Source organism: Oncorhynchus clarkii, chromosome 3, assembly GCF_045791955.1.
Source record: "Oncorhynchus clarkii lewisi isolate Uvic-CL-2024 chromosome 3, UVic_Ocla_1.0, whole genome shotgun sequence".
Lineage (NCBI taxonomy): Eukaryota > Metazoa > Chordata > Actinopteri > Salmoniformes > Salmonidae > Oncorhynchus > Oncorhynchus clarkii.
In genome coordinates, this window is record NC_092149.1 from 88,437,270 (window position 1) to 88,463,896 (window position 26,627).

A 26,627-nucleotide genomic window follows, 5' to 3' on the forward strand; every position below is an offset into this window, starting at 1 on the left:
GTGTTTAAACAAGTACATTAGTCTAGATACAGTAGCTAGCTCCTCTGAGGAATGGGGTCCTCCCCAGCGCAGGAAACACACACACATAGACACATGTTAGTCTCTCTCAGTCCACGGGGCCGCCAGGGCCCTGAAAGAGTTCATTCCCAGTAGAGCGCAATTAACTCCAGCAGATAATCTATTCCAGTGGAAATCAAATCCTCCCAGCTGTGCCTTCCTGCCCTTCAGATAGTTACCTCACAGGCAGAGTGTGTGTTTGATACCTTGCAGGCAGATCACTTTATGCTAAATAGTTCTTTCCAAATAAATTAACATTTAATTTCTACTTTATACATTTCTTCCCAGGATCAAACAGAAAAAGTTTTGACCGTATTAATTAAAGACAAGAGCTATTTAGTATGTCCCAAACGGTTCACTATTCTCTAAATGTCTCCTATAGGGCCCTGGTCAACAGTAGTGCACTATGTGAGGAATAGGGTGCCATTTTGAACACGCTCATGGTGCAGAAATATTTAGTTACCTCCTCATCAACCTTGATTATTATAATTCATTCATTTTGATGTGTTTCTAGTTTATAAAAGTGTTATCAGACTGGGAAATAACTTCTGCAAAAAAATTATCAGCAATTCAGCACTTCTGTACTGTAGATGGTTGTTGGCAGCTGCGTGTGTGTGTGTGAGAGAGAGAGAGAGAGAGAGAGAGAGAGAGAGAGAGAGAGAGACATAGAGAGAGAGAGAGACACACACAGAGAGAGACACACACACAGAGCGAGACACACAGAGAGAGAGAGAGAGAGAGACACACACAGAGAGAGACAGAGAGACACACACAGAGAGACAGAGAGAGAGACAGAGAGAGAGAGAGAGACAGAGAGAGAGAGAGAGAGAGAGAGAGAAAGAGAGACAGACAGACAGACAGAGAGAGAGAGAGACAGAGAGAGAGAGACAGAGAGAGAGAGAGAGAGAAAGAGAGAGACAGACAGAGAAAGAGAGAGACAGACACAGAGAGAGAGACACAGAGACACAGAGAGAGAGAGAGATTCTGGGGTGAGATGAGGTGTACTTAGAGAGATGCTGGCAGCTGTGTGAGAGATGATAACGATGAGGGGAGATGAGAGTGTTGCAGGTATAGGTGGTTAATCACAGTTGTCATATTAGATCATGCAGAAACATCTCTGGAGAACTACTTCCCCATCCCTCCTTCTCCTCCCTCTCCTCCCATCCCTCCTTATCCTCCCTCTCCTCCCATCACTCCCCCTCCTCCCTCTCCTCCCATCCCTCCCTCTCTTCCCCCTCATCCTTCTCCTCCCTATCCTCCTTCTCCTCCCATCCCTCCCTCCTCCCTCTCCTCCCCCTCTCCTCCTCCCTCTCCTCCCATCACTCCCCCTCCTCCCTCTCCTCCCCACTCCCCCTCCTCCCTCTCCTCCCCCTCCCTCTCCTCCCATCCCTCCCTCTCCTCTCCCTCATCCCTCTCCTCCCATCCCTCCCTCTCCTCCTTCTCCTCCCTCTCCTCCTTCTCCTCCTTCTCCTCCCATCCCTCCCTCCTCCCTCTCCTCCCATCACTCCCCCTCCTCCCTCTCCTCCCATCCATCCCTCTCCTCCCTCTCCTCCCTCTCCTCCTTCTCCTCCCATCCCTCCCTCTCCTCCTTCTCCTCCCTCTCCTCCTTCTCCTCCCTCTCCTCCTTCTCCTCCTTCTCCTCCTTCTCCTCCCTCTCCTCCTTCTCCTCCCATCCCTCCCTCCTCCCTCTCCTCCCATCACTCCCCCTCCTCCCTCTCCTCCCATCCCTCCCTCTCCTCCCTCTCCTCCCTCTCCTCCTTCTCCTCCTTCTCCTCCCATCCCTCCCTCTCCTCCTTCTCCTCCCTCTCCTCCTTCTCCTCCCTCTCCTCCCTCTCCTCCTTCTCCTCCTTCTCCTCCTTCTCCTCCTTCTCCTCCCTCTCCTCCTTCTCCTCCCATCCCTCCATCCTCCATCTACTCCCTCTCCCCCTTCCTCCCTCTCCTCCTTCTCCTCCCATCCCTCCCTCCTCCCTCTCCTCCCCCTCCTCTCTCTCCTCCCATCCCTCCCTCTCCTCCCTCTCCTCCCTCTCCTCCTTCTCCTCCTTCTCCTCCCATCCCTCCCTCTCCTCCTTCTCCTCCCTCTCCTCCCTCTCCTCCTTCTCCTCCCCCTCCTCCTTCTCCTCCCTCTCCTCCTTCTCCTCCCTCTCCTACCCCTCATCCTTCTCCTCCCTCTCCTCCTTCTCCTCCCATCCCTCCCTCTCCTCCCTCTCCTCCCTCTCCTCCCTCTCCTCCTTCTCCTCCCCCTCCTCCTTCTCCTCCTTCTCCTCCCTCTCACCCTTCTCCTTCCATCCCTCCCTCTCCTCCCTCTCCTCCCTCTCCTCCTTCTCCTCCCTCTCCTCCTCCTCCTCCCTCTCCTCCTTCTCCTCCTTCTCCTCCCTCTCCTCCTTCTCCTCCTTCTCCTCCTTCTCCTCCCTCTCCTCCTTCTCCTCCTTCTCCTCCCTCTCCTCCCTCTCCTTCTCCTCCCATCCCTCCCTCTCCTCCCTCTCCTCCTTCTCCTCCCCCTCCTCCTTCTCCTCCTTCTCCTCCCTCTCCTCCTTCTCCTCCCATCCCTCCCTCTCCTCCTTCTCCTCCTTCTCCTCCCTCTCCTCCCTCTCCTTCTCCTCCCATCCCTCCCTCTCCTCCTTCTCCTCCCTCTCCTCCCTCTCCTCCTTCTCCTCCCCCTCCTCCTTCTCCTCCTTCTCCTCCCTCTCCTCCTTCTCCTCCCATCCCTCCCTCTCCTCCCTCTCCTCCTTCTCCTCCCTCTCCTCCTTCTCCTCCCTCTCCTCCCTCTCCTCCCTCTCCTCCTTCTCCTCCTTCTCCTCCCTCTCCTCCTTCTCCTCCCATCCCTCCCTCTCCTTCTCCTCCCATCCCTCCCTCTCCTCCCTCTCCTCCTTATCCTCCCTCTCCTCCCTCTCCTTCTCCTCCCATCCCTCCCTCTCCTAATTGTCTTTTTTCTACCTCTGAAGTGTGAAACCTATTGCTATCGATAAAAACCCATTTACACCAACTAGGTGTTCTCTCCCGGCCCAGCCCTGTCTCAGGGTGAGTCCCAAATGACAGCCTGCTCCCTCTATAACCCTCTATAACCCTCTATAACCCTGAGTCCCAAATGGTAGTTTGCTCCCTCTATAACCCTCTATAACCCTCTATAACCCTCTATAACCGTCTATAACCCTCTATAACCCTCTATAACCCTGAGTCCCAAATGGTAGTTTGCTCCCTCTATAACCCTCTATAACCCTCTATAACCCTCTATAACCGTCTATATCCCTCTATAACCCTCTATAACCCTGAGTCCCAAATGGTACACGGCTCCTTCTATAACCCCGAGTCCCAAATGGTAGCCTGCTCCCTCTATAACCCTCTATAACCCTCTATAACCCTGAGTCCCAAATGGTAGCATGCTCCCTCTATTACCCTCTATAACCCTGAGTCCCAAATGACAGCCTGCTCCCTCTATAACCCTCTATAACCCTCTATAACCTTCTATAACCCTGAGTCCGAAATGACAGCCTGCTCCCTCTATAACCCTCTATAACCATCTATAACCCTTAGTCCCAAATGACAGCCTGCTCCCTCTATAACCCTCTATAACCCTGAGTCCCAAATGACAGCCTGCTCGCTCTATAACCCTCTATAACCCTCTATAACCCTCTATAACCCTGAGTCCCAAATGGTAGCCTGTTCCCAATATAACCCTGAGTCCCAAATGACAGCCTGCTCCCTCTATAACCCTCTATAAACCTCTATAACCATGATTCCCAAATGACAGCCTGCTCCCTCTATAACACTGAGTCCCAAATGGTAGCCTGCTCCCTATATAACCCTCTATAACCCTCTATAACCCTCTATAACCCTGAGTCCAATATGACAGCCTGCTCCCTCAATAACCCTGAGTCCCAAATGACAGCCTGCTCCCTCTATGACCCTCTATAACCCTCTATAACCATGATTCCCAAATGACAGCCTGCTCCCCCTATAACCCTGAGTCCCATATGACAGCCTGCTCCCTCTATAACCCTGAGTCCCAAATGACAGCCTGCTCCCTCTATGACCCTCTATAACCCTCTATAACCATGATTCCCAAATGACAGCCTGCTCCCTCTATAACACTGAGTCCCAAATGGTAGCCTGCTCCCTCTATAACCCTCTATAACCCTAAGTCCCAAATGGTTGCCTGCTCCCTCTATAACCCTCTATAACCCTCTATAACCCTGAGTCCCATATGCCAGCCTGCTCCCTCTATAACCCTGAGTCCCAAATGACAGCCTGCTCCCTCTATAACCCTCTATAACCCTCTATAACTCTGAGTCCCAAATGACAGCCTGCTCCCTCAATAACCCTCTATAACCCTGAGTCCCAAATGACAGCCTGCTCCCTCTATAACCCTCTATAACCCTCTATAGCCCTGAGTCCCAAATGACAGCCTGCTCCCTCTATAACCCTCTATAACCCTCTATAACCCTCTATAACCCTGAGTCCCAAATGACAGCCTGCTCCCTCTATAACCCTGAGTCCAAAATGACAACCTGCTCCCTCTATAACCCTCTATAACCCTCTATAACCCTCTATAGCCATCTATAACCATCTATAACCCTCTATAACCCTGAGTCCCAAATGGTTGCCTGCTCCCTCTATAACTCTCTATAACCCTCTATAACCCTGAGTCCCAAATGACAGCCTGCTCCCTCTATAACCCTGAGTCCCAAATGACAGCCTGCTCCCTCTATAACCCTCTATAACCCTCTATAACTCTGAGTCCCAAATGACAGCCTGCTCCCTCTATAACCCTCTATAACCCTGAGTCCCAAATGACAGCCTGCTCCCTCTATAACCCTCTATTACCCTCTATAACCCTGAGTCCCAAAAGGTAGTTTGCTCCCTCTATAACCCTCTATAACCCTCTATAACCCTCTATAACCCTGAGTCCCAAATGACAGCCTGCTCCCTCTATAACCCTGAGTCCCAAATGACAGCCTGCTCCCTCTTTAACCCTCTATAACCCTCTATAACCCTCTATAACCGTCTATAACCCTCTATAACCCTCTATAACCCTGAGTCCCAAATGACAGCCTGCTCCCTCTATAACCCTCTATAACCCTCTATAACTCTGAGTCCCAAATGACAGCCTGCTCCCTCTATAACCCTCTATAACCCTCTATAGCCCTGAGTCCCAAATGACAGCCTGCTCCCTCTATAACCCTCTATAACCCTGAGTCCCAAATGGTAGCCTGCTCCCTCTATAACCCTCTATAACCCTCTATAACCCTGAGTCCCAAATGGTAGCATGCTCCCTCTATTACCCTCTATAACCCTCTATAACCCTCTATAACCCTGAGTCCCAAATGGTAGCCTGCTCCCTCTATAACCCTCTATAACCCTCTATAACCCTGAGTCCCAAATGGTAGCATGCTCCCTCTATTACCCTCTATAACCCTCTATAACCTTCTATAACCCTGAGTCCCAAATGACAGCCTGCTCCCTCTATAACCCTCTATAAACTTCTATAACCCTGAGTCCCAAATGACAGCCTGCTCCCTCTATAACCCTCTATAACCATCTATAACCCTTAGTCCCAAATGACAGCCTGCTCCCTCTATAACCCTCTATAACCCTGAGTCCCAAATGACAGCCTGCTCCCTCTATAACCCTCTATAACCCTCTATAACCCTGAGTCCCAAATGGTAGCCTGCTCCCTATATAACCCTCTATAACCCTCTATAACCCTCTATAACCCTGAGTCCCATATGACAGCCTCTATAACCCTGAGTCCCAAATGGTTGCCTGCTCCCTCTATAACCCTCTATAACCCTGAGTCCCATATGACAGCCTGCTCCCTCTATAACCCTGAGTCCCAAATGACAGCCTGCTCCCTCTATAACCCTCTATAACCCTCTATAACTCTGAGTCCCAAATGACAGCCTGCTCCCTCTATAACCCTATATAACCCTGAGTCCCAAATGACAGCCTGCTCCCTCTATAACCCTCTATAACCCTCTATAACCCTGAGTCCCAAATGGTATCCTGCTCCCTCTATTGCCCTCTATAACCCTCTATAACCCTCTATAACCCTGAGTCCCAAATGACAGCCTGCTCCCTCTATAACCCTGAGTCCCAAATGACAGCCTGCTCCCTCTATAACCCTCTATAACCCTCTATAACTCTGAGTCCCAAATGACAGCCTGCTCCCTCTATAACCCTCTATAACCCTGAGTCCCAAATGACAGCCTGCTCCCTCTATAACCCTCTATTACCCTCTATAACCCTGAGTCCCAAAAGGTAGTTTGCTCCCTCTATAACCCTCTATAACCCTCTATAACCCTCTATAACCCTGAGTCCCAAATGACAGCCTGCTCCCTCTATAACCCTGAGTCCCAAATGACAGCCTGCTCCCTCTTTAACCCTCTATAACCCTCTATAACCCTCTATAACCGTCTATAACCCTCTATAACCCTCTATAACCCTGAGTCCCAAATGGTAGCCTGCTCCCTCTATAACCCTCTATAACCCTCTATAACCCTGAGTCCCAAATGGTAGCATGCTCCCTCTTTTACCCTCTATAACCCTCTATAACCCTCTATAACCCTGAGTCCCAAATGGTAGCCTGCTCCCTCTATAACCCTCTATAACCCTCTATAACCCTGAGTCCCAAATGGTAGCATGCTCCCTCTATTACCCTCTATAACCCTCTATAACCTTCTATAACCCTGAGTCCCAAATGACAGCCTGCTCCCTCTATAACCCTCTATAAACTTCTATAACCCTGAGTCCCAAATGACAGCCTGCTCCCTCTATAACCCTCTATAACCATCTATAACCCTTAGTCCCAAATGACAGCCTGCTCCCTCTATAACCCTCTATAACCCTGAGTCCCAAATGACAGCCTGCTCCCTCTATAACCCTCTATAACCCTCTATAACCCTGAGTCCCAAATGGTAGCCTGCTCCCTATATAACCCTCTATAACCCTCTATAACCCTCTATAACCCTGAGTCCCATATGACAGCCTCTATAACCCTGAGTCCCAAATGGTTGCCTGCTCCCTCTATAACCCTCTATAACCCTGAGTCCCATATGACAGCCTGCTCCCTCTATAACCCTGAGTCCCAAATGACAGCCTGCTCCCTCTATAACCCTCTATAACCCTCTATAACTCTGAGTCCCAAATGACAGCCTGCTCCCTCTATAACCCTATATAACCCTGAGTCCCAAATGACAGCCTGCTCCCTCTATAACCCTCTATAACCCTCTATAACCCTGAGTCCCAAATGGTATCCTGCTCCCTCTATTGCCCTCTATAACCCTCTATAACCCTCTATAACCCTGAGTCCCAAATGACAGCCTGCTCCCTCTATTACCCTCTATAACCCTCTATAGCCCTGAGTCCCAAATGACAGCCTGCTCCCTCTATAACCCTCTATAACGCTCTATAACCATGAGTCCCAAATGACAGCCTGCTCCCTCTATAACACTGAGTCCCAAATGGTTGCCTGCTCCCTCTATAACCCTCTATAACCCTGAGTCCCAAATGACAGCCTGCTCCCTCTATAACCCTCTATAACCCTCTATAACCCTGAGTCCCAAATGGTATCCTGCTCCCTCTATTACCCTTTTTAACCCTCTATAACCCTCTATAACCCTGAGTCCCAAATGACAGCCTGCTCCCTCTATTACCCTCTATAACCCTCTATAACCCTCTATAGCCCTGAGTCCCAAATGACAGCCTGCTCCCTCTATAACCCTCTATAACCCTCTATAACCCTGAGTCCCAAATGGTAGCCACACACCACCCCTACCCTCCCTACAACCTTCCACACACCACCCCTACCCTCCCAACTACCTTCCACACACCACCCCTACCCTCCCTACAACCTTCCACATACCACCCCACCACTCCTACGCTCCCTACTACCTTCCACACACCACCCCTACCCTCCCAAATGACAGCCTGCTCCCTCTATAACCCTCTATAACCCTGAGTCCCAAATGACAGCCTGCTCCCTCTATAACCCTCTAAAACCCTCTATAACCCTGAGTCCCAAATGGTATCCTGCTCCCTCTATTACCCTCTATAACCCTCTATAGCCCTCTATAACTCTGAGTCCCAAATGACAGCCTGCTCCCTCTATAACCCTGAGTCCCAAATGACAGCCTGCTCCCTCTTTAACCCTCTATAACCCTCTATAACCCTCTATAACCGTCTATAACCCTCTATAACCCTCTATAACCCTGAGTCCCAAATGGTAGCCTGCTCCCTCTATAACCCTCTATAACCCTCTATAACCCTGAGTCCCAAATGGTAGCATGCTCCCTCTTTTACCCTCTATAACCCTCTATAACCCTCTATAACCCTGAGTCCCAAATGGTAGCCTGCTCCCTCTATAACCCTCTATAACCCTCTATAACCCTGAGTCCCAAATGGTAGCATGCTCCCTCTATTACCCTCTATAACCCTCTATAACCTTCTATAACCCTGAGTCCCAAATGACAGCCTGCTCCCTCTATAACCCTCTATAAACTTCTATAACCCTGAGTCCCAAATGACAGCCTGCTCCCTCTATAACCCTCTATAACCATCTATAACCCTTAGTCCCAAATGACAGCCTGCTCCCTCTATAACCCTCTATAACCCTGAGTCCCAAATGACAGCCTGCTCCCTCTATAACCCTCTATAACCCTCTATAACCCTGAGTCCCAAATGGTAGCCTGCTCCCTATATAACCCTCTATAACCCTCTATAACCCTCTATAACCCTGAGTCCCATATGACAGCCTCTATAACCCTGAGTCCCAAATGGTTGCCTGCTCCCTCTATAACCCTCTATAACCCTGAGTCCCATATGACAGCCTGCTCCCTCTATAACCCTGAGTCCCAAATGACAGCCTGCTCCCTCTATAACCCTCTATAACCCTCTATAACTCTGAGTCCCAAATGACAGCCTGCTCCCTCTATAACCCTATATAACCCTGAGTCCCAAATGACAGCCTGCTCCCTCTATAACCCTCTATAACCCTCTATAACCCTGAGTCCCAAATGGTATCCTGCTCCCTCTATTGCCCTCTATAACCCTCTATAACCCTCTATAACCCTGAGTCCCAAATGACAGCCTGCTCCCTCTATTACCCTCTATAACCCTCTATAGCCCTGAGTCCCAAATGACAGCCTGCTCCCTCTATAACCCTCTATAACGCTCTATAACCATGAGTCCCAAATGACAGCCTGCTCCCTCTATAACACTGAGTCCCAAATGGTTGCCTGCTCCCTCTATAACCCTCTATAACCCTGAGTCCCAAATGACAGCCTGCTCCCTCTATAACCCTCTATAACCCTCTATAACCCTGAGTCCCAAATGGTATCCTGCTCCCTCTATTACCCTTTTTAACCCTCTATAACCCTCTATAACCCTGAGTCCCAAATGACAGCCTGCTCCCTCTATTACCCTCTATAACCCTCTATAACCCTCTATAGCCCTGAGTCCCAAATGACAGCCTGCTCCCTCTATAACCCTCTATAACCCTATATAACCCTGAGTCCCAAATGGTAGCCACACACCACCCCTACCCTCCCTACAACCTTCCACACACCACCCCTACCCTCCCAACTACCTTCCACACACCACCCCTACCCTCCCTACAACCTTCCACATACCACCCCACCACTCCTACGCTCCCTACTACCTTCCACACACCACCCCTACCCTCCCAAATGACAGCCTGCTCCCTCTATAACCCTCTATAACCCTGAGTCCCAAATGACAGCCTGCTCCCTCTATAACCCTCTAAAACCCTCTATAACCCTGAGTCCCAAATGGTATCCTGCTCCCTCTATTACCCTCTATAACCCTCTATAGCCCTCTATAACTCTGAGTCCCAAATGACAGCCTGCTCCCTCTATTACCCTCTATAACCCTCTATAACCCTCTATAGCCCTGAGTCCCAAAGGGTAGCCTGCTCCCTCTATAACCCTCTATAACCCTCTATAACCCTGAGTCCCAAATGGTAGCATGCTCCCTCTATTACCCTCTATAACCCTGAGTCCCAAATGACAGCCTGCTCCCTCTATAACCCTCTATTACCCTCTATAACTCTGAGTCCAAAATGACAGCCTGCTCCCTCTATAAACCTGAGTCCCAAATGACAGCCTGCTCCCTCTATAACCCTCTATAACCCTCTATAACCCTGAGTCCCAAATGGTAGCCACACACCACCCCTACCCTCCCTACAACCTTCCACACACCACCCCACCACCCCTACCATCTTCCACATAACACCCCTACTACCTTCCACACACCACCCCTACCCTCCCTACAACCTTCCACACACCACCCCTACCCTCCCTACTACCTTCCACACACCACCCCTACCTTCCCTACAAATTTTCACACACCACCACTACCCTCAATACTACCTTCCACACACCATCCCTACCCTCCCTACAACCTTCCACACACCACCCCTACCCTCCCTACAACCTTCCACACACCACCCCACCACTCCTACCCTCCCTACTACCTTCCACACACCACCCCTACCCTCCCTACAACCTTCCACACCCCACCGATACCCCCCCTACCCTCCCTACTACCTTCCACACACCACCCCTACCCTCCCTACTACCTTCCAGACACCACCCCTACCCTCCCTACTACCTTCCACACACCACCCCTACCCTCCCTACTACCTTCCAGACACCACCCCTACCCTCCCTACTACCTTCCACACACCACCCCTACCCTCCCTACTACCTTCCACACACCACCCCTACCCTCCCTACAACCTTCCACATACCACCCCACCACTCCTATGCTCCCTACTACCTTCCACACACCACCCCTACCCTCCCAAATGACAGCCTGCTCCCTCTATAACCCTCTATAACCCTGAGTCCCAAATGACAGCCTGCTCCCTCTATAACCCTCTATAACCCTCTATAACCCTGAGTCCCAAATGGTATCCTGCTCCCTCTATTACCCTCTATAACCCTCTATAACCCTCTATAACTCTGAGTCCCAAATGACAGCCTGCTCCCTCTATTACCCTCTATAACCCTCTATAACCCTCTATAGCCCTGAGTCCCAAATGGTAGCCTGCTCCCTCTATAACCCTCTATAACCCTCTATAACCCTGAGTCCCAAATGGTAGCATGCTCCCTCTATTACCCTCTGTAACCCTGAGTCCCAAATGACAGCCTGCTCCCTCTATAACCCTCTATAACCCTCTATAACCCTGAGTCCCAAATGGTAGCCACACACCACCCCTACCCTCCCTACAACCTTCCACACACCACCCCTACCCTCCCAACTACCTTCCACACACCACCCCTACCCTCCCTACAACCTTCCACATACCACCCCACCACTCCTACGCTCCCTACTACCTTCCACACACCACCCCTACCCTCCCAAATGACAGCCTGCTCCCTCTATAACCCTCTATAACCCTGAGTCCCAAATGACAGCCTGCTCCCTCTATAACCCTCTATAACCCTCTATAACCCTGAGTCCCAAATGGTATCCTGCTCCCTCTATTACCCTCTATAACCCTCTATAGCCCTCTATAACTCTGAGTCCCAAATGACAGCCTGCTCCCTCTATTACCCTCTATAACCCTCTATAACCCTCTATAGCCCTGAGTCCCAAATGGTAGCCTGCTCCCTCTATAACCCTCTATAACCCTCTATAACCCTGAGTCCCAAATGGTAGCATGCTCCCTCTATTACCCTCTATAACCCTGAGTCCCAAATGACAGCCTGCTCCCTCTATAACCCTCTATTACCCTCTATAACTCTGAGTCCCAAATGACAGCCTGCTCCCTCTATAAACCTGAGTCCCAAATGACAGCCTGCTCCCTCTATAACCCTCTATAACCCTCTATAACCCTGAGTCCCAAATGGTAGCCACACACCACCCCTACCCTCCCTACAACCTTCCACACACCACCCCACCACCCCTACCATCTTCCACATAACACCCCTACTACCTTCCACACACCACCCCTACCCTCCCTACAACCTTCCACACACCACCCCTACCCTCCCTACCTCTATAACCCTCTACAACCCTCTATAACCCTGAGTCCCAAAAGGTAGTTTGCTCCCTCTATAACCCTCTATAACCCTCTATAACCCTCTATAACCCTGAGTCCCATATGACAGCCTGCTCCCTCTATAACCCTGAGTCCCAAATGACAGCCTGATCCCTCTATAACCCTCTATAACCCTCTATAACTCTGAGTCCCAAATGACAGCCTGCTCCCTCTATAACCCTCTATAACCCTGAGTCCCAAATGACAGCCTGCTCCCTCTATAACCCTCTATAACCCTGAGTCCCAAATGACAGCCTGCTCCCTCTATAACCCTCTATAACCCTCTATAACCCTTAGTCCCAAATGGTATCCTGCTCCCTCTATTACCCTTTTTAACCATCTATAACCCTCTATAACCCTGAGTCCCAAATGACAGCCTGCTCCCTCTATTACCCTCTATAACCCTCTATAACCCTCTATAGCCCTGAGTCCCAAATGACAGCCTGCTCCCTCTATAACCCTGAGTCCCAAATGACAGCCTGCTCCCTCTATAACCACCCCTACCCTCCCTACAGCCTTCCACATACCACCCCTACCCTCCCTACTACCTTCAATCCACCACCCCTACCCTCCCTACTACCTTCCACACACCACCCCTACCCTCCCTACTACTTTCCACACACCACCACTACCCTCCCTACAACCTTCCACACCCCACTCATACCACCCCTACCCTCCCTACTACCTTCCACACACCACCCCTACCCTCCCTACAACCTTCCACACACCACCCATACCATCCCTACCCTCCCTACAACCTTCCACACACCACCCATACCCTCCCTACTACCTTCCACACACCACCCATACCCTCCCTACTACCTTCCACACACCACCCCTACCCTCCTTACCACCTTCCACACACCACCCCTACCCTCCTTACCACCTTCCACACACCACCCCTACCCTCCCTACAACCTTCCACACACCACCCCACCACCCCTACCATCTTCCACATAACACCCCTACTACCTTCCACACACCACCTCTACCCTCCCTACAACCTTCCACACACCACCCCTACCCTCCCTACCACCTTCCACACACCACCCCTACCCTCCCTACCACCTTCCACAAACCACCCCTACCCTCAATACTACCTTCCACACATCATCCCTACCCTCCCTACAACCTTCCACACACCACCCCTACCCTCCCTACTACCTTCCACACACCACCCCTACCTTCCCTACAACCTTTCACACACCACCACTACCCTCAATACTACCTTCCACACACCATCCCTACCCTCCCTACAACCTTCCACACACCACCCCTACCCTCCCTACAACCTTCCACACACCACCCCACCACTCCTACCCTCCCTACTACCTTCCACACACCACCCCTACCCTCCCTACAACCTTCCACACCCCACCGATACCCCCCCTACCCTCCCTACTACCTTCCACACACCACCCCTACCCTCCCTACTACCTTCCAGACACCACCCCTACCCTCCCTACTACCTTCCACACACCACCCCTACCCTCCCTACTACCTTCCAGACACCACCCCTACCCTCCCTACTACCTTCCACACACCACCCCTACCCTCCCTACTACCTTCCACACACCACCCCTACCCTCCCTACAACCTTCCACCTACCACCCCACCACTCCTACGCTCCCTACTACCTTCCACACACCACCCCTACCCTCCCAAATGACAGCCTGCTCCCTCTATAACCCTCTATAACCCTGAGTCCCAAATGACAGCCTGCTCCCTCTATAACCCTCTATAACCCTCTATAACCCTGAGTCCCAAATGGTATCCTGCTCCCTCTATTACCCTCTATAACCCTCTATAACCCTCTATAACTCTGAGTCCCAAATGACAGCCTGCTCCCTCTATTACCCTCTATAACCCTCTATAACCCTCTATAGCCCTGAGTCCCAAATGGTAGCCTGCTCCCTCTATAACCCTCTATAACCCTATATAACCCTGAGTCCCAAATGGTAGCATGCTCCCTCTATTACCCTCTATAACCCTGAGTCCCAAATGACAGCCTGCTCCCTCTATAACCCTCTATAACCCTCTATAACTCTGAGTCCCAAATGACAGCCTGCTCCTTCTATAACCCTCTATAACCCTGAGTCCCAAATGACAGCCTGCTCCCTCTATAACCCTCTATAACCCTCTATAACCCTGAGTCCCAAAAGGTAGTTTGCTCCCTCTATAACCCTCTATAACCCTCTATAACCCTCTATAACCCTGAGTCCCAAATGACAGCCTGCTCCCTCTATAACCCTGAGTCCCAAATGACAGCCTGCTCCCTCTTTAACCCTCTATAACCCTCTATAACCCTCTATAACCGTCTATAACCCTCTATAACCCTCTATAACCCTGAGTCCCAAATGGTAGCATGCTCCCTCTATTACCCTCTATAACCCTGAGTCCCAAATGACAGCCTGCTCCCTCTATAACCCTCTATAACCCTCTATAACTCTGAGTCCCAAATGACAGCCTGCTCCTTCTATAACCCTCTATAACCCTGAGTCCCAAATGACAGCCTGCTCCCTCTATAACCCTCTACAACCCTCTATAACCCTGAGTCCCAAAAGGTAGTTTGCTCCCACTATAACCCTCTATAACCCTCTATAACCCTCTATAACCCTGAGTCCCAAATGACAGCCTGCTCCCTCTATAACCCTGAGTCCCAAATGACAGCCTGCTCCCTCTTTAACCCTCTATAACCCTCTATAACCCTCTATAACCGTCTATAACCCTCTATAACCCTCTATAACCCTGAGTCCCAAATGGTAGCATGCTCCCTCTATTACCCTCTATAACCCTGAGTCCCAAATTACAGCCTGCTCCCTCTATAACCCTCTATAACCCTCTATAACTCTGAGTCCCAAATGGTAGCCTGCTCCCTCTATAACCCTCTATAACCCTCTATAACCCTGAGTCCCAAATGGTAGCATGCTCCCTCTATTACCCTCTATAACCCTCTATAAGCCTCTATAACCCTGAGTCCCAAATGGTAGCCTGCTCCCTCTATAACCCTCTATAACCCTCTATAACCCTGAGTCCCAAATGACAGCCTGCTCCCTCTATAACCCTCTATAAACTTCTATAACCCTGAGTCCCAAATAACAGCCTGCTCCCTCTATAACCCTCTATAACCATCTATAACCCTTAGTCCCAAATGACAGCCTGCTCCCTCTATAACCCTCTATAACCCTGAGTCCCAAATGACAGCCTGCTCCCTCTATAACCCTCTATAACCCTCTATAACCCTGAGTCCCAAATGGTAGCCTGCTCCCTATATAACCCTCTATAACCCTCTATAACCCTCTATAACCCTGAGTCCCATATGACAGCCTGCTCCCTCTATAACCCTGAGTCCCAAATGACAGCCTGCTCCCTCTATAACCCTCTATAACCCTCTATAACCATGAGTCCCAAATGACAGCCTGCTCCCTCTATAACACTGAGTCCCAAATTGTAGCCTGCTCCCTCTATAACCCTCTATAACCCTGAGTCCCAGATGGTTGCCTGCTCCCTCTATAACCCTCTATAACCCTGAGTCCCATATGACAGCCTGCTCCCTCTATAACCCTGAGTCCCAAATGACAGCCTGCTCCCTCTATAACCCTCTATAACCCTCTATAACTCTGAGTCCCAAATGACAGCCTGCTCCCTCTATAACCCTCTATAACCCTGAGTCCCAAATGACTGCCTGCTCCCTCTATAACCCTCTATCACCCTGAGTCCCAAATGACAGCCTGCTCCCTCTATAACCCTCTATAACCCTCTATAACCCTTAGTCCCAAATGGTATCCTGCTCCCTCTATTACCCTTTTTAACCATCTATAACCCTCTATAACCCTGAGTCCCAAATGACAGCCTGCTCCCTCTATTACCCTCTATAACCCTCTATAACCCTCTATAGCCCTGAGTCCCAAATGACAGCCTGCTCCCTCTATAACCCTGAGTCCCAAATGACAGCCTGCTCCCTCTATAACCCTCTATAACCCTCTATAACCATGAGTCCCAAATGACAGCCTGCTCCCTCTATAACACTGAGTCCCAAATGGTTGCCTGCTCCCTCTATAACCCTCTATAACCCTGAGTCCCATATGACAGCCTGCTCCCTCTATAACCCTGAGTCCCAAATGACAGCCTGCTCCCTCTATAACCCTCTATAACCCTCTATAACTCTGAGTCCCAAATGACAGCCTGCTCCCTCTATAACCCTCTATAACCCTGAGTCCCAAATGACAGCCTGCTCCCTCTATAACCCTCTATAACCCTGAGTCCCAAATGACAGCCTGCTCCCTCTATAACCCTCTATAACCCTCTATAACCCTGAGTCCCAAATGGTATCCTGCTCCCTCTATTACCCTTTTTAACCATCTATAACCCTCTATAACCCTGAGTCCCAAATGACAGCCTGCTCCCTCTATTACCCTCTATAACCCTCTATAACCCTCTATAGCCCTGAGTCCCAAATGACAGCCTGCTCCCTCTATAACCCTGAGTCCCAAATGACAGCCTGCTCCCTCTATAACCACCCCTACCCTCCCTACAGCCTTCCACATACCACCCCTACCCTCCCTACTACCTTCAACACACCACCCCTACCCTCCCTACTACCTTCCACACACCACCCCTACCCTCCCTACTACTTTCCACACACCACCCCTACCCTCCCTACAACCTTCCACACCCCACTCATACCACCCCTACCCTCCCTACTACCTTCCACACACCACCCCTACCCTCCCTACAACCTTCCACACACCACCCATACCATCCCTACCCTCCCTACAACCTTCCACACCCCACCGATACCCCCCCTACCCTCCCTACTACCTTCCACACACCACCCCTACCCTCCCAACGACCTTCCAGACACCACCCCTACCCTCCCTACTACCTTCCACACACCACCCCTACCCTCCCTACTACCTTCCAGACACCACCCCTACCCTCCCTACTACCTTCCACACACCACCCCTACCCTCCCTACTACCTTCCACACACCACCCCTACCCTCCCTACAACCTTCCACATACCACCCCACCACTCCTACGCTCCCTACTACCTTCCACACACCACCCCTACCCTCCCAAATGACAGCCTGCTCCCTCTATAACCCTCTATAACCCTGAGTCCCAAATGACAGCCTGCTCCCTCTATAACCCTCTATAACCCTCTATAACCCTGAGTCCCAAATGGTATCCTGCTCCCTCTATTACCCTCTATAACCCTCTATAACCCTCTATAACTCTGAGTCCCAAATGACAGCCTGCTCCCTCTATTACCCTCTATAACCCTCTATAACCCTCTATAGCCCTGAGTCCCAAATGGTAGCCTGCTCCCTCTATAACCCTCTATAACCCTATATAACCCTGAGTCCCAAATGGTAGCATGCTCCCTCTATTACCCTCTATAACCCTGAGTCCCAAATGACAGCCTGCTCCCTCTATAACCCTCTATAACCCTCTATAACTCTGAGTCCCAAATGACAGCCTGCTCCTTCTATAACCCTCTATAACCCTGAGTCCCAAATGACAGCCTGCTCCCTCTATAACCCTCTATAACCCTCTATAACCCTGAGTCCCAAAAGGTAGTTTGCTCCCTCTATAACCCTCTATAACCCTCTATAACCCTCTATAACCCTGAGTCCCAAATGACAGCCTGCTCCCTCTATAACCCTGAGTCCCAAATGACAGCCTGCTCCCTCTTTAACCCTCTATAACCCTCTATAACCCTCTATAACCGTCTATAACCCTCTATAACCCTCTATAACCCTGAGTCCCAAATGGTAGCATGCTCCCTCTATTACCCTCTATAACCCTGAGTCCCAAATGACAGCCTGCTCCCTCTATAACCCTCTATAACCCTCTATAACTCTGAGTCCCAAATGACAGCCTGCTCCTTCTATAACCCTCTATAACCCTGAGTCCCAAATGACAGCCTGCTCCCTCTATAACCCTCTACAACCCTCTATAACCCTGAGTCCCAAAAGGTAGTTTGCTCCCACTATAACCCTCTATAACCCTCTATAACCCTCTATAACCCTGAGTCCCAAATGACAGCCTGCTCCCTCTATAACCCTGAGTCCCAAATGACAGCCTGCTCCCTCTTTAACCCTCTATAACCCTCTATAACCCTCTATAACCGTCTATAACCCTCTATAACCCTCTATAACCCTGAGTCCCAAATGGTAGCATGCTCCCTCTATTACCCTCTATAACCCTGAGTCCCAAATTACAGCCTGCTCCCTCTATAACCCTCTATAACCCTCTATAACTCTGAGTCCCAAATGGTAGCCTGCTCCCTCTATAACCCTCTATAACCCTCTATAACCCTGAGTCCCAAATGGTAGCATGCTCCCTCTATTACCCTCTATAACCCTCTATAACCCTCTATAACCCTGAGTCCCAAATGGTAGCCTGCTCCCTCTATAACCCTCTATAACCCTCTATAACCCTGAGTCCCAAATGACAGCCTGCTCCCTCTATAACCCTCTATAAACTTCTATAACCCTGAGTCCCAAATAACAGCCTGCTCCCTCTATAACCCTCTATAACCATCTATAACCCTTAGTCCCAAATGACAGCCTGCTCCCTCTATAACCCGCTATAACCCTGAGTCCCAAATGACAGCCTGCTCCCTCTATAACCCTCTATAACCCTCTATAACCCTGAGTCCCAAATGGTAGCCTGCTCCCTATATAACCCTCTATAACCCTCTATAACCCTCTATAACCCTGAGTCCCATATGACAGCCTGCTCCCTCTATAACCCTGAGTCCCAAATGACAGCCTGCTCCCTCTATAACCCTCTATAACCCTCTATAACCATGAGTCCCAAATGACAGCCTGCTCCCTCTATAACCCTCTATAACCCTCTATAACTCTGAGTCCCAAATGACAGCCTGCTCCTTCTATAACCCTCTATAACCCTGAGTCCCAAATGACAGCCTGCTCCCTCTATAACCCTCTATAACCCTCTATAACCCTGAGTCCCAAAAGGTAGTTTGCTCCCTCTATAACCCTCTATAACCCTCTATAACCCTCTATAACCCTGAGTCCCAAATGACAGCCTGCTCCCTCTATAACCCTGAGTCCCAAATGACAGCCTGCTCCCTCTTTAACCCTCTATAACCCTCTATAACCCTCTATAACCGTCTATAACCCTCTATAACCCTCTATAACCCTGAGTCCCAAATGGTAGCATGCTCCCTCTATTACCCTCTATAACCCTGAGTCCCAAATGACAGCCTGCTCCCTCTATAACCCTCTATAACCCTCTATAACTCTGAGTCCCAAATGACAGCCTGCTCCTTCTATAACCCTCTATAACCCTGAGTCCCAAATGACAGCCTGCTCCCTCTATAACCCTCTACAACCCTCTATAACCCTGAGTCCCAAAAGGTAGTTTGCTCCCACTATAACCCTCTATAACCCTCTATAACCCTCTATAACCCTGAGTCCCAAATGACAGCCTGCTCCCTCTATAACCCTGAGTCCCAAATGACAGCCTGCTCCCTCTTTAACCCTCTATAACCCTCTATAACCCTCTATAACCGTCTATAACCCTCTATAACCCTCTATAACCCTGAGTCCCAAATGGTAGCATGCTCCCTCTATTACCCTCTATAACCCTGAGTCCCAAATTACAGCCTGCTCCCTCTATAACCCTCTATAACCTTCTATAACTCTGAGTCCCAAATGGTAGCCTGCTCCCTCTATAACCCTCTATAACCCTCTATAACCCTGAGTCCCAAATGGTAGCATGCTCCCTCTATTACCCTCTATAACCCTCTATAACCCTCTATAACCCTGAGTCCCAAATGGTAGCCTGCTCCCTCTATAACCCTCTATAACCCTCTATAACCCTGAGTCCCAAATGACAGCCTGCTCCCTCTATAACCCTCTATAAACTTCTATAACCCTGAGTCCCAAATAACAGCCTGCTCCCTCTATAACCCTCTATAACCATCTATAACCCTTAGTCCCAAATGACAGCCTGCTCCCTCTATAACCCGCTATAACCCTGAGTCCCAAATGACAGCCTGCTCCCTCTATAACCCTCTATAACCCTCTATAACCCTGAGTCCCAAAAGGTAGTTTGCTCCCTCTATAACCCTCTATAACCCTCTATAACCCTCTATAACCCTGAGTCCCAAATGACAGCCTGCTCCCTCTATAACCCTGAGTCCCAAATGACAGCCTGCTCCCTCTTTAACCCTCTATAACCCTCTATAACCCTCTATAACCGTCTATAACCCTCTATAACCCTCTATAACCCTGAGTCCCAAATGGTAGCATGCTCCCTCTATTACCCTCTATAACCCTGAGTCCCAAATGACAGCCTGCTCCCTCTATAACCCTCTATAACCCTCTATAACTCTGAGTCCCAAATGACAGCCTGCTCCTTCTATAACCCTCTATAACCCTGAGTCCCAAATGACAGCCTGCTCCCTCTATAACCCTCTACAACCCTCTATAACCCTGAGTCCCAAAAGGTAGTTTGCTCCCACTATAACCCTCTATAACCCTCTATAACCCTCTATAACCCTGAGTCCCAAATGACAGCCTGCTCCCTCTATAACCCTGAGTCCCAAATGACAGCCTGCTCCCTCTTTAACCCTCTATAACCCTCTATAACCCTCTATAACCGTCTATAACCCTCTATAACCCTCTATAACCCTGAGTCCCAAATGGTAGCATGCTCCCTCTATTACCCTCTATAACCCTGAGTCCCAAATTACAGCCTGCTCCCTCTATAACCCTCTATAACCCTCTATAACTCTGAGTCCCAAATGGTAGCCTGCTCCCTCTATAACCCTCTATAACCCTCTATAACCCTGAGTCCCAATTGGTAGCATGCTCCCTCTATTACCCTCTATAACCCTCTATAACCCTCTATAACCCTGAGTCCCAAATGGTAGCCTGCTCCCTCTATAACCCTCTATAACCCTCTATAACCCTGAGTCCCAAATGACAGCCTGCTCCCTCTATAACCCTCTATAAACTTCTATAACCCTGAGTCCCAAATAACAGCCTGCTCCCTCTATAACCCTCTATAACCATCTATAACCCTTAGTCCCAAATGACAGCCTGCTCCCTCTATAACCCGCTATAACCCTGAGTCCCAAATGACAGCCTGCTCCCTCTATAACCCTCTATAACCCTCTATAACCCTGAGTCCCAAATGGTAGCCTGCTCCCTATATAACCCTCTATAACCCTCTATAACCCTCTATAACCCTGAGTCCCATATGACAGCCTGCTCCCTCTATAACCCTGAGTCCCAAATGACAGCCTGCTCCCTCTATAACCCTCTATAACCCTCTATAACCATGAGTCCCAAATTGTAGCCTGCTCCCTCTATAACCCTCTATAACCCTGAGTCCCAGATGGTTGCCTGCTCCCTCTATAACCCTCTATAACCCTGAGTCCCATATGACAGCCTGCTCCCTCTATAACCCTGAGTCCCAAATGACAGCCTGCTCCCTCTATAACCCTCTATAACCCTCTATAACTCTGAGTCCCAAATGACAGCCTGCTCCCTCTATAACCCTCTATAACCCTGAGTCCCAAATGACAGCCTGCTCCCTCTATAACCCTCTATCACCCTGAGTCCCAAATGACAGCCTGCTCCCTCTATAACCCTCTATAACCCTCTATAACCCTTAGTCCCAAATGGTATCCTGCTCCCTCTATTACCCTTTTTAACCATCTATAACCCTCTATAACCCTGAGTCCCAAATGACAGCCTGCTCCCTCTATTACCCTCTATAACCCTCTATAACCCTCTATAGCCCTGAGTCCCAAATGACAGCCTGCTCCCTCTATAACCCTGAGTCCCAAATGACAGCCTGCTCCCTCTATAACCCTCTATAACCCTCTATAACCATGAGTCCCAAATGACAGCCTGCTCCCTCTATAACACTGAGTCCCAAATGGTTGCCTGCTCCCTCTATAACCCTCTATAACCCTGAGTCCCATATGACAGCCTGCTCCCTCTATAACCCTGAGTCCCAAATGACAGCCTGCTCCCTCTATAACCCTCTATAACCCTCTATAACTCTGAGTCCCAAATGACAGCCTGCTCCCTCTATAACCCTCTATAACCCTGAGTCCCAAATGACAGCCTGCTCCCTCTATAACCCTCTATAACCCTGAGTCCCAAATGACAGCCTGCTCCCTCTATAACCCTCTATAACCCTCTATAACCCTGAGTCCCAAATGACAGCCTGCTCCCTCTATTACCCTCTATAACCCTCTATAACCCTCTATAGCCCTGAGTCCCAAATGACAGCCTGCTCCCTCTATAACCCTGAGTCCCAAATGACAGCCTGCTCCCTCTATAACCACCCCTACCCTCCCTACAGCCTTCCACATACCACCCCTACCCTCCCTACTACCTTCAACACACCACCCCTACCCTCCCTACTACCTTCCACACACCACCCCTACCCTCCCTACTACTTTCCACACACCACCCCTACCCTCCCTACAACCTTCCACACCCCACTCATACCACCCCTACCCTCCCTACTACCTTCCACACACCACCCCTACCCTCCCTACAACCTTCCACACACCACCCATACCATCCCTACCCTCCCTACAACCTTCCACACACCACCCATACCCTCCCTACTACCTTCCACACACCACCCCTACCCTCCTTACCACCTTCCACACACCACCCCTACCCTCCCTACCACCTTCCACACACCACCCCACCACCCCTACCCTCCCTACTACCTTCCACACATCAAATGGCACCCCACTATCCTGCTCCCTCTATAACCCTCTATAACCCTCTATAACCCTCTATAACCCTACGGGGCTCTGGTCCACTGTAAAGGTCATAGGGTACCATTTGGAACTCAGTCCTGCACACACACACACACACACACGCACATGCACGCACGCACACGCACGCACATGCACGCACGTACACGCACGCACGTACACGCACGCACGCACGCACACACACACACACACACACACACACACACACACACACACACACACACACACACACGGTGACCGCTTAGTGATTGAATCGTAGCTGTTCACCGTGAGCCCATTGAGCCCGTTCATCTCTGAAACTATAACGTTCCCTTATATTTAACAAGCCACATTCCTTCACAGTCCTACAGACATATCATTTATCCACTGTACCATCCACATTCCTTCACAGTCCTACAGACATATCATTTATCCACTGTACCATCCACATTCCTTCACAGTCCTACAGACATATAATTTATCCACTGTGCCATCCACATTCCTTCACAGTCCTACAGACATATCATTTATCCACTGTACCATCCACATTCCTTCACAGTCCTACAGACATATCATTTATCCACTGTACCATCCACATTCCTTCACAGTCCTACAGACATATCATTTATCCACTGTGCCATCCACATTCCTTCACAGTCCTACAGACATATCATTTATCCACTGCGCCATCCACATTCCTTCACAGTCCTACAGACATATCATTTATCCACTGTGCCATCCACATTCCTTCACAGTCCTACAGACATATCATTTATCCACTGTGCCATCCACATTCCTTCACAGTCCTACAGACATATCATTTATCCACTGCGCCATCCACATTCCTTCACAGTCCTACAGACATATCATTTATCCACTGTACCATCCATATTCCTTCACAGTCCTACAGACATATCATTTATCCACTGCGCCATCCACATTCCTTCACAGTCCTACAGACATATCATTTATCCACTGTGCCATCCACATTCCTTCACAGTCCTACAGACATATCATTTATCCACTATACCATCCACATTCCTTCACAGTCCTACAGACATATCATTTATCCACTGTGCCATCCACATTCCCTCACAGTCCTACAGACATATCATTTATCCACTGTACTGTCCACTGAATCCGCCGTGTCGTCTCAGACAACATCAATACAAGCATTGTGGATAACTGTTATTGCACCACCTGCTTCATAAACGATATAAGTCCCTTTATCTGAATCAATCAATCAATCAATCAATCAATCTGCTTTACTGTCTCTGGTTTCTCTATGTTCCTCTTGTTCAGACGTGGGTAACTTCCTCCACATCGAGGCCAGCCCCAGGACAGAGAGGCAGCGAGCCCGTCTGGTGAGCCCCGCTGTGGGGCCTGAGAGGGGGCCGCTGTGCCTGCTCTTCAACTACCAGCTCCAGGGGCCCGAGAACCAGGGCCTGGGGTCCCTCAGGATCCTCCTCAGAGACAACGACCGGGAGGAGACTCTTCTCTGGGCACTCGGAGGAGACCAGGGGCCCGTGTGGAAGGAGGGACGCACCATTCTGCCCCAGTCACCCAAAGAGTACCAGGTACACAGACATTGATCAACCCACCAGAAACTCCCCAACCCAGTGGTTGTAAACTGGTTGAAATTAAATTACTATCAGAGATTACTATCTCCTTTCCTCTCATTCTCCTCTTCTTTCCTCTCCTCTCCTTTCCTCTCATTCTCCTCTCCTTTCCTCTCCTCTCCTTTCCTCTCCTCTCCTTTCCTCTCATTCTCCTCTCCTTTCCTCTCCTCTCCTTTCCTCTCCTATCCTTTCCTCTCATTCTCCTCTCCTCTCCGCTCCTCCCTCTCCTTTCCTCTCTTCTCCTTTCCTCTCATTCTCCTCTCCGCTCCTCTCCTCTCCTCTCCTCTCCTCTCCTCTCCTCTCTGCTCCTCTCTGCCCCTCTCCTTTCCTCTACTCTCCTTTCCTCTCCTCTCCTTTCCTCTCCTCTCCTTTCCTCTCTGCTCCTCTCCGCTCCTCCCTCTCCTTTCCTCTCTGCTCTTCTCCGCTCCTCCCTCTCCTTTCCTCTCCGCTCCCCCCTCTCCTTTCCTCTCTGCTCCTCTCCGCTCCTCCCTCTCTTTTCCTCTCCGCTCCTCTCCGCTCCTCCCTCTCCTTTCCTCTCCGCTCCTCCCTCTCCTCTCCTCTCCTTTCCTCTCTGCTCCTCTCCGCTCCTCCCTCTCCTTTCCTCTCCGCTCCTCCCTCTCCTCTCCTCTCCTCTCCTTTCCCCTCTGCTCCTCTCCGCTCCTCCCTCTCCTTTCCTCTCCGCTCCTCTCCGCTCCTCCCTCTGCTTTCCTCTCTGCTCCTCTCCGCTCCTCTCACGCTCTGCTCCTCTCTGCTCCTCTCACGCTCCACTCCTCTCTGCTCCTCTCCGCTCCTCTCACACTCCGCTCCTCTCTGCTCCGCTCCTCTCTTTTCCTCTCCCCCCTCTCCTTTCCTCTCTGCTCCGCTCCTAACTGCTCCTCTCCGCTCCTCTCACGCTCCGCTCCTCTCCGCTCCGCTCCTCCCTCTCCTTTCATCTCTGCTCTGCTCCTCTCTGCTCCTCTCCGCTCCTCTCACGCTCCACTCCTCTCTGCTCCGCTCCTCTCTTCTCCTCTCCTCCCTCTCCTCTCCTCTCCTCTCACATCCTCTCCTCTTCACTCCTCTCACGCCCCTGTCCTCTTCTCTCCGCTCCTCTTTGTCAGGTGGTGATTGAGGGTTACTTTGAGCACGGAAACAGAGGACACATCTGGATAGACAACATTCACATGAGCTCTAGTACAGAGCTGGAACAGTGCACACGTAAGTCCTCCACACCTAACCCTAAACCTCACTGCTCTGTCTGTCTGGGAGGGGCAGGCTGGCTGAAGTACAGCAAAGCACAGTTAGAGAACCAGACAGTCAGAGAACCAGACAGTCAGAGAACCAGACAGTCAGAGAACCAGACAGTCAGAGGACCCATGCCAAATCTCCCCCTCTCCTGAGGGGGACTAGGTTTTGTCGTGCCCTCTTCACAACCGTCTTGGTGTGTTTGGACCATGTTAGTTTGTTGGTGATGTGGACGCCAAGGAACTTGAAGCTCTCAACCTGCTCCACTGCAGCCCCATCGATGAGAATGGGGGCGTGGCTCTGTCCTCCTTTCCCTGTAGTCCACAATCATCTCCTTTGTCTTGATCAAGTTGAGGGAGAGTTTGTTGTCCTGGCACACCCGACCAGGTCTCTGACCTCCTCCCTATAGGCTCATTGTTGTCTCATTGTTGTCGGTGATCAGGCCAACCACTGTTGTCACATCAGCAAACTTAATGATGGTGTTGGAGTCGTGTTTGGCCATGCAGTCGTGGGTGAACAGGGAGTAAAGGAGGGGACTAAGTACACACCCCGAGGGGCCCCAGTGTTGAGGATCATCGTGGCAGATGTGTTGTTGCCTACCCTTAGTCAATGATGTGGTGTTGCCTACCCTTAGTCAATGAACAGCATTCTCAAATAAGTGTTATATTTGTCTCTCTCTCTCTTTCTCTCTCTCACTCTCTCTCTCCCCCTTTCTCCTTCTCTCTCCCTCTCTCTCCCCTTTTCTCTCTCTTTCTCTCTCCTCTCTCGCTCTCCCTCTTTCTCTTAATTCAATTCAAAGGGGCTTTATTGGCATGGAAAATGTTCATATAAAATAGGAAATAAACAAAACAACAACAAAAAAATAAAAATCAGACATTAAATCCCTAAAGTCGATGTCCACGGGAAAT

General features: G+C 50.2%; 1 protein-coding gene across 2 annotated transcripts in view; it reads left to right on the forward strand.

Annotated features, from left to right (window-relative positions):
- Positions 1 to 26,627, forward strand: part of LOC139405544 (neuropilin-2-like) — a 398,312-nt gene that overhangs the window by 318,337 nt on the left and 53,348 nt on the right. For both annotated transcript variants that reach the window (XM_071147961.1, XM_071147960.1), the window contains exons 14-15: positions 24,182 to 24,456; positions 25,596 to 25,692. In XM_071147961.1, coding sequence (XP_071004062.1) covers positions 24,182 to 24,456; positions 25,596 to 25,692 — 372 coding nt within the window. The remainder of the gene's footprint in view (positions 1 to 24,181; positions 24,457 to 25,595; positions 25,693 to 26,627) is intronic.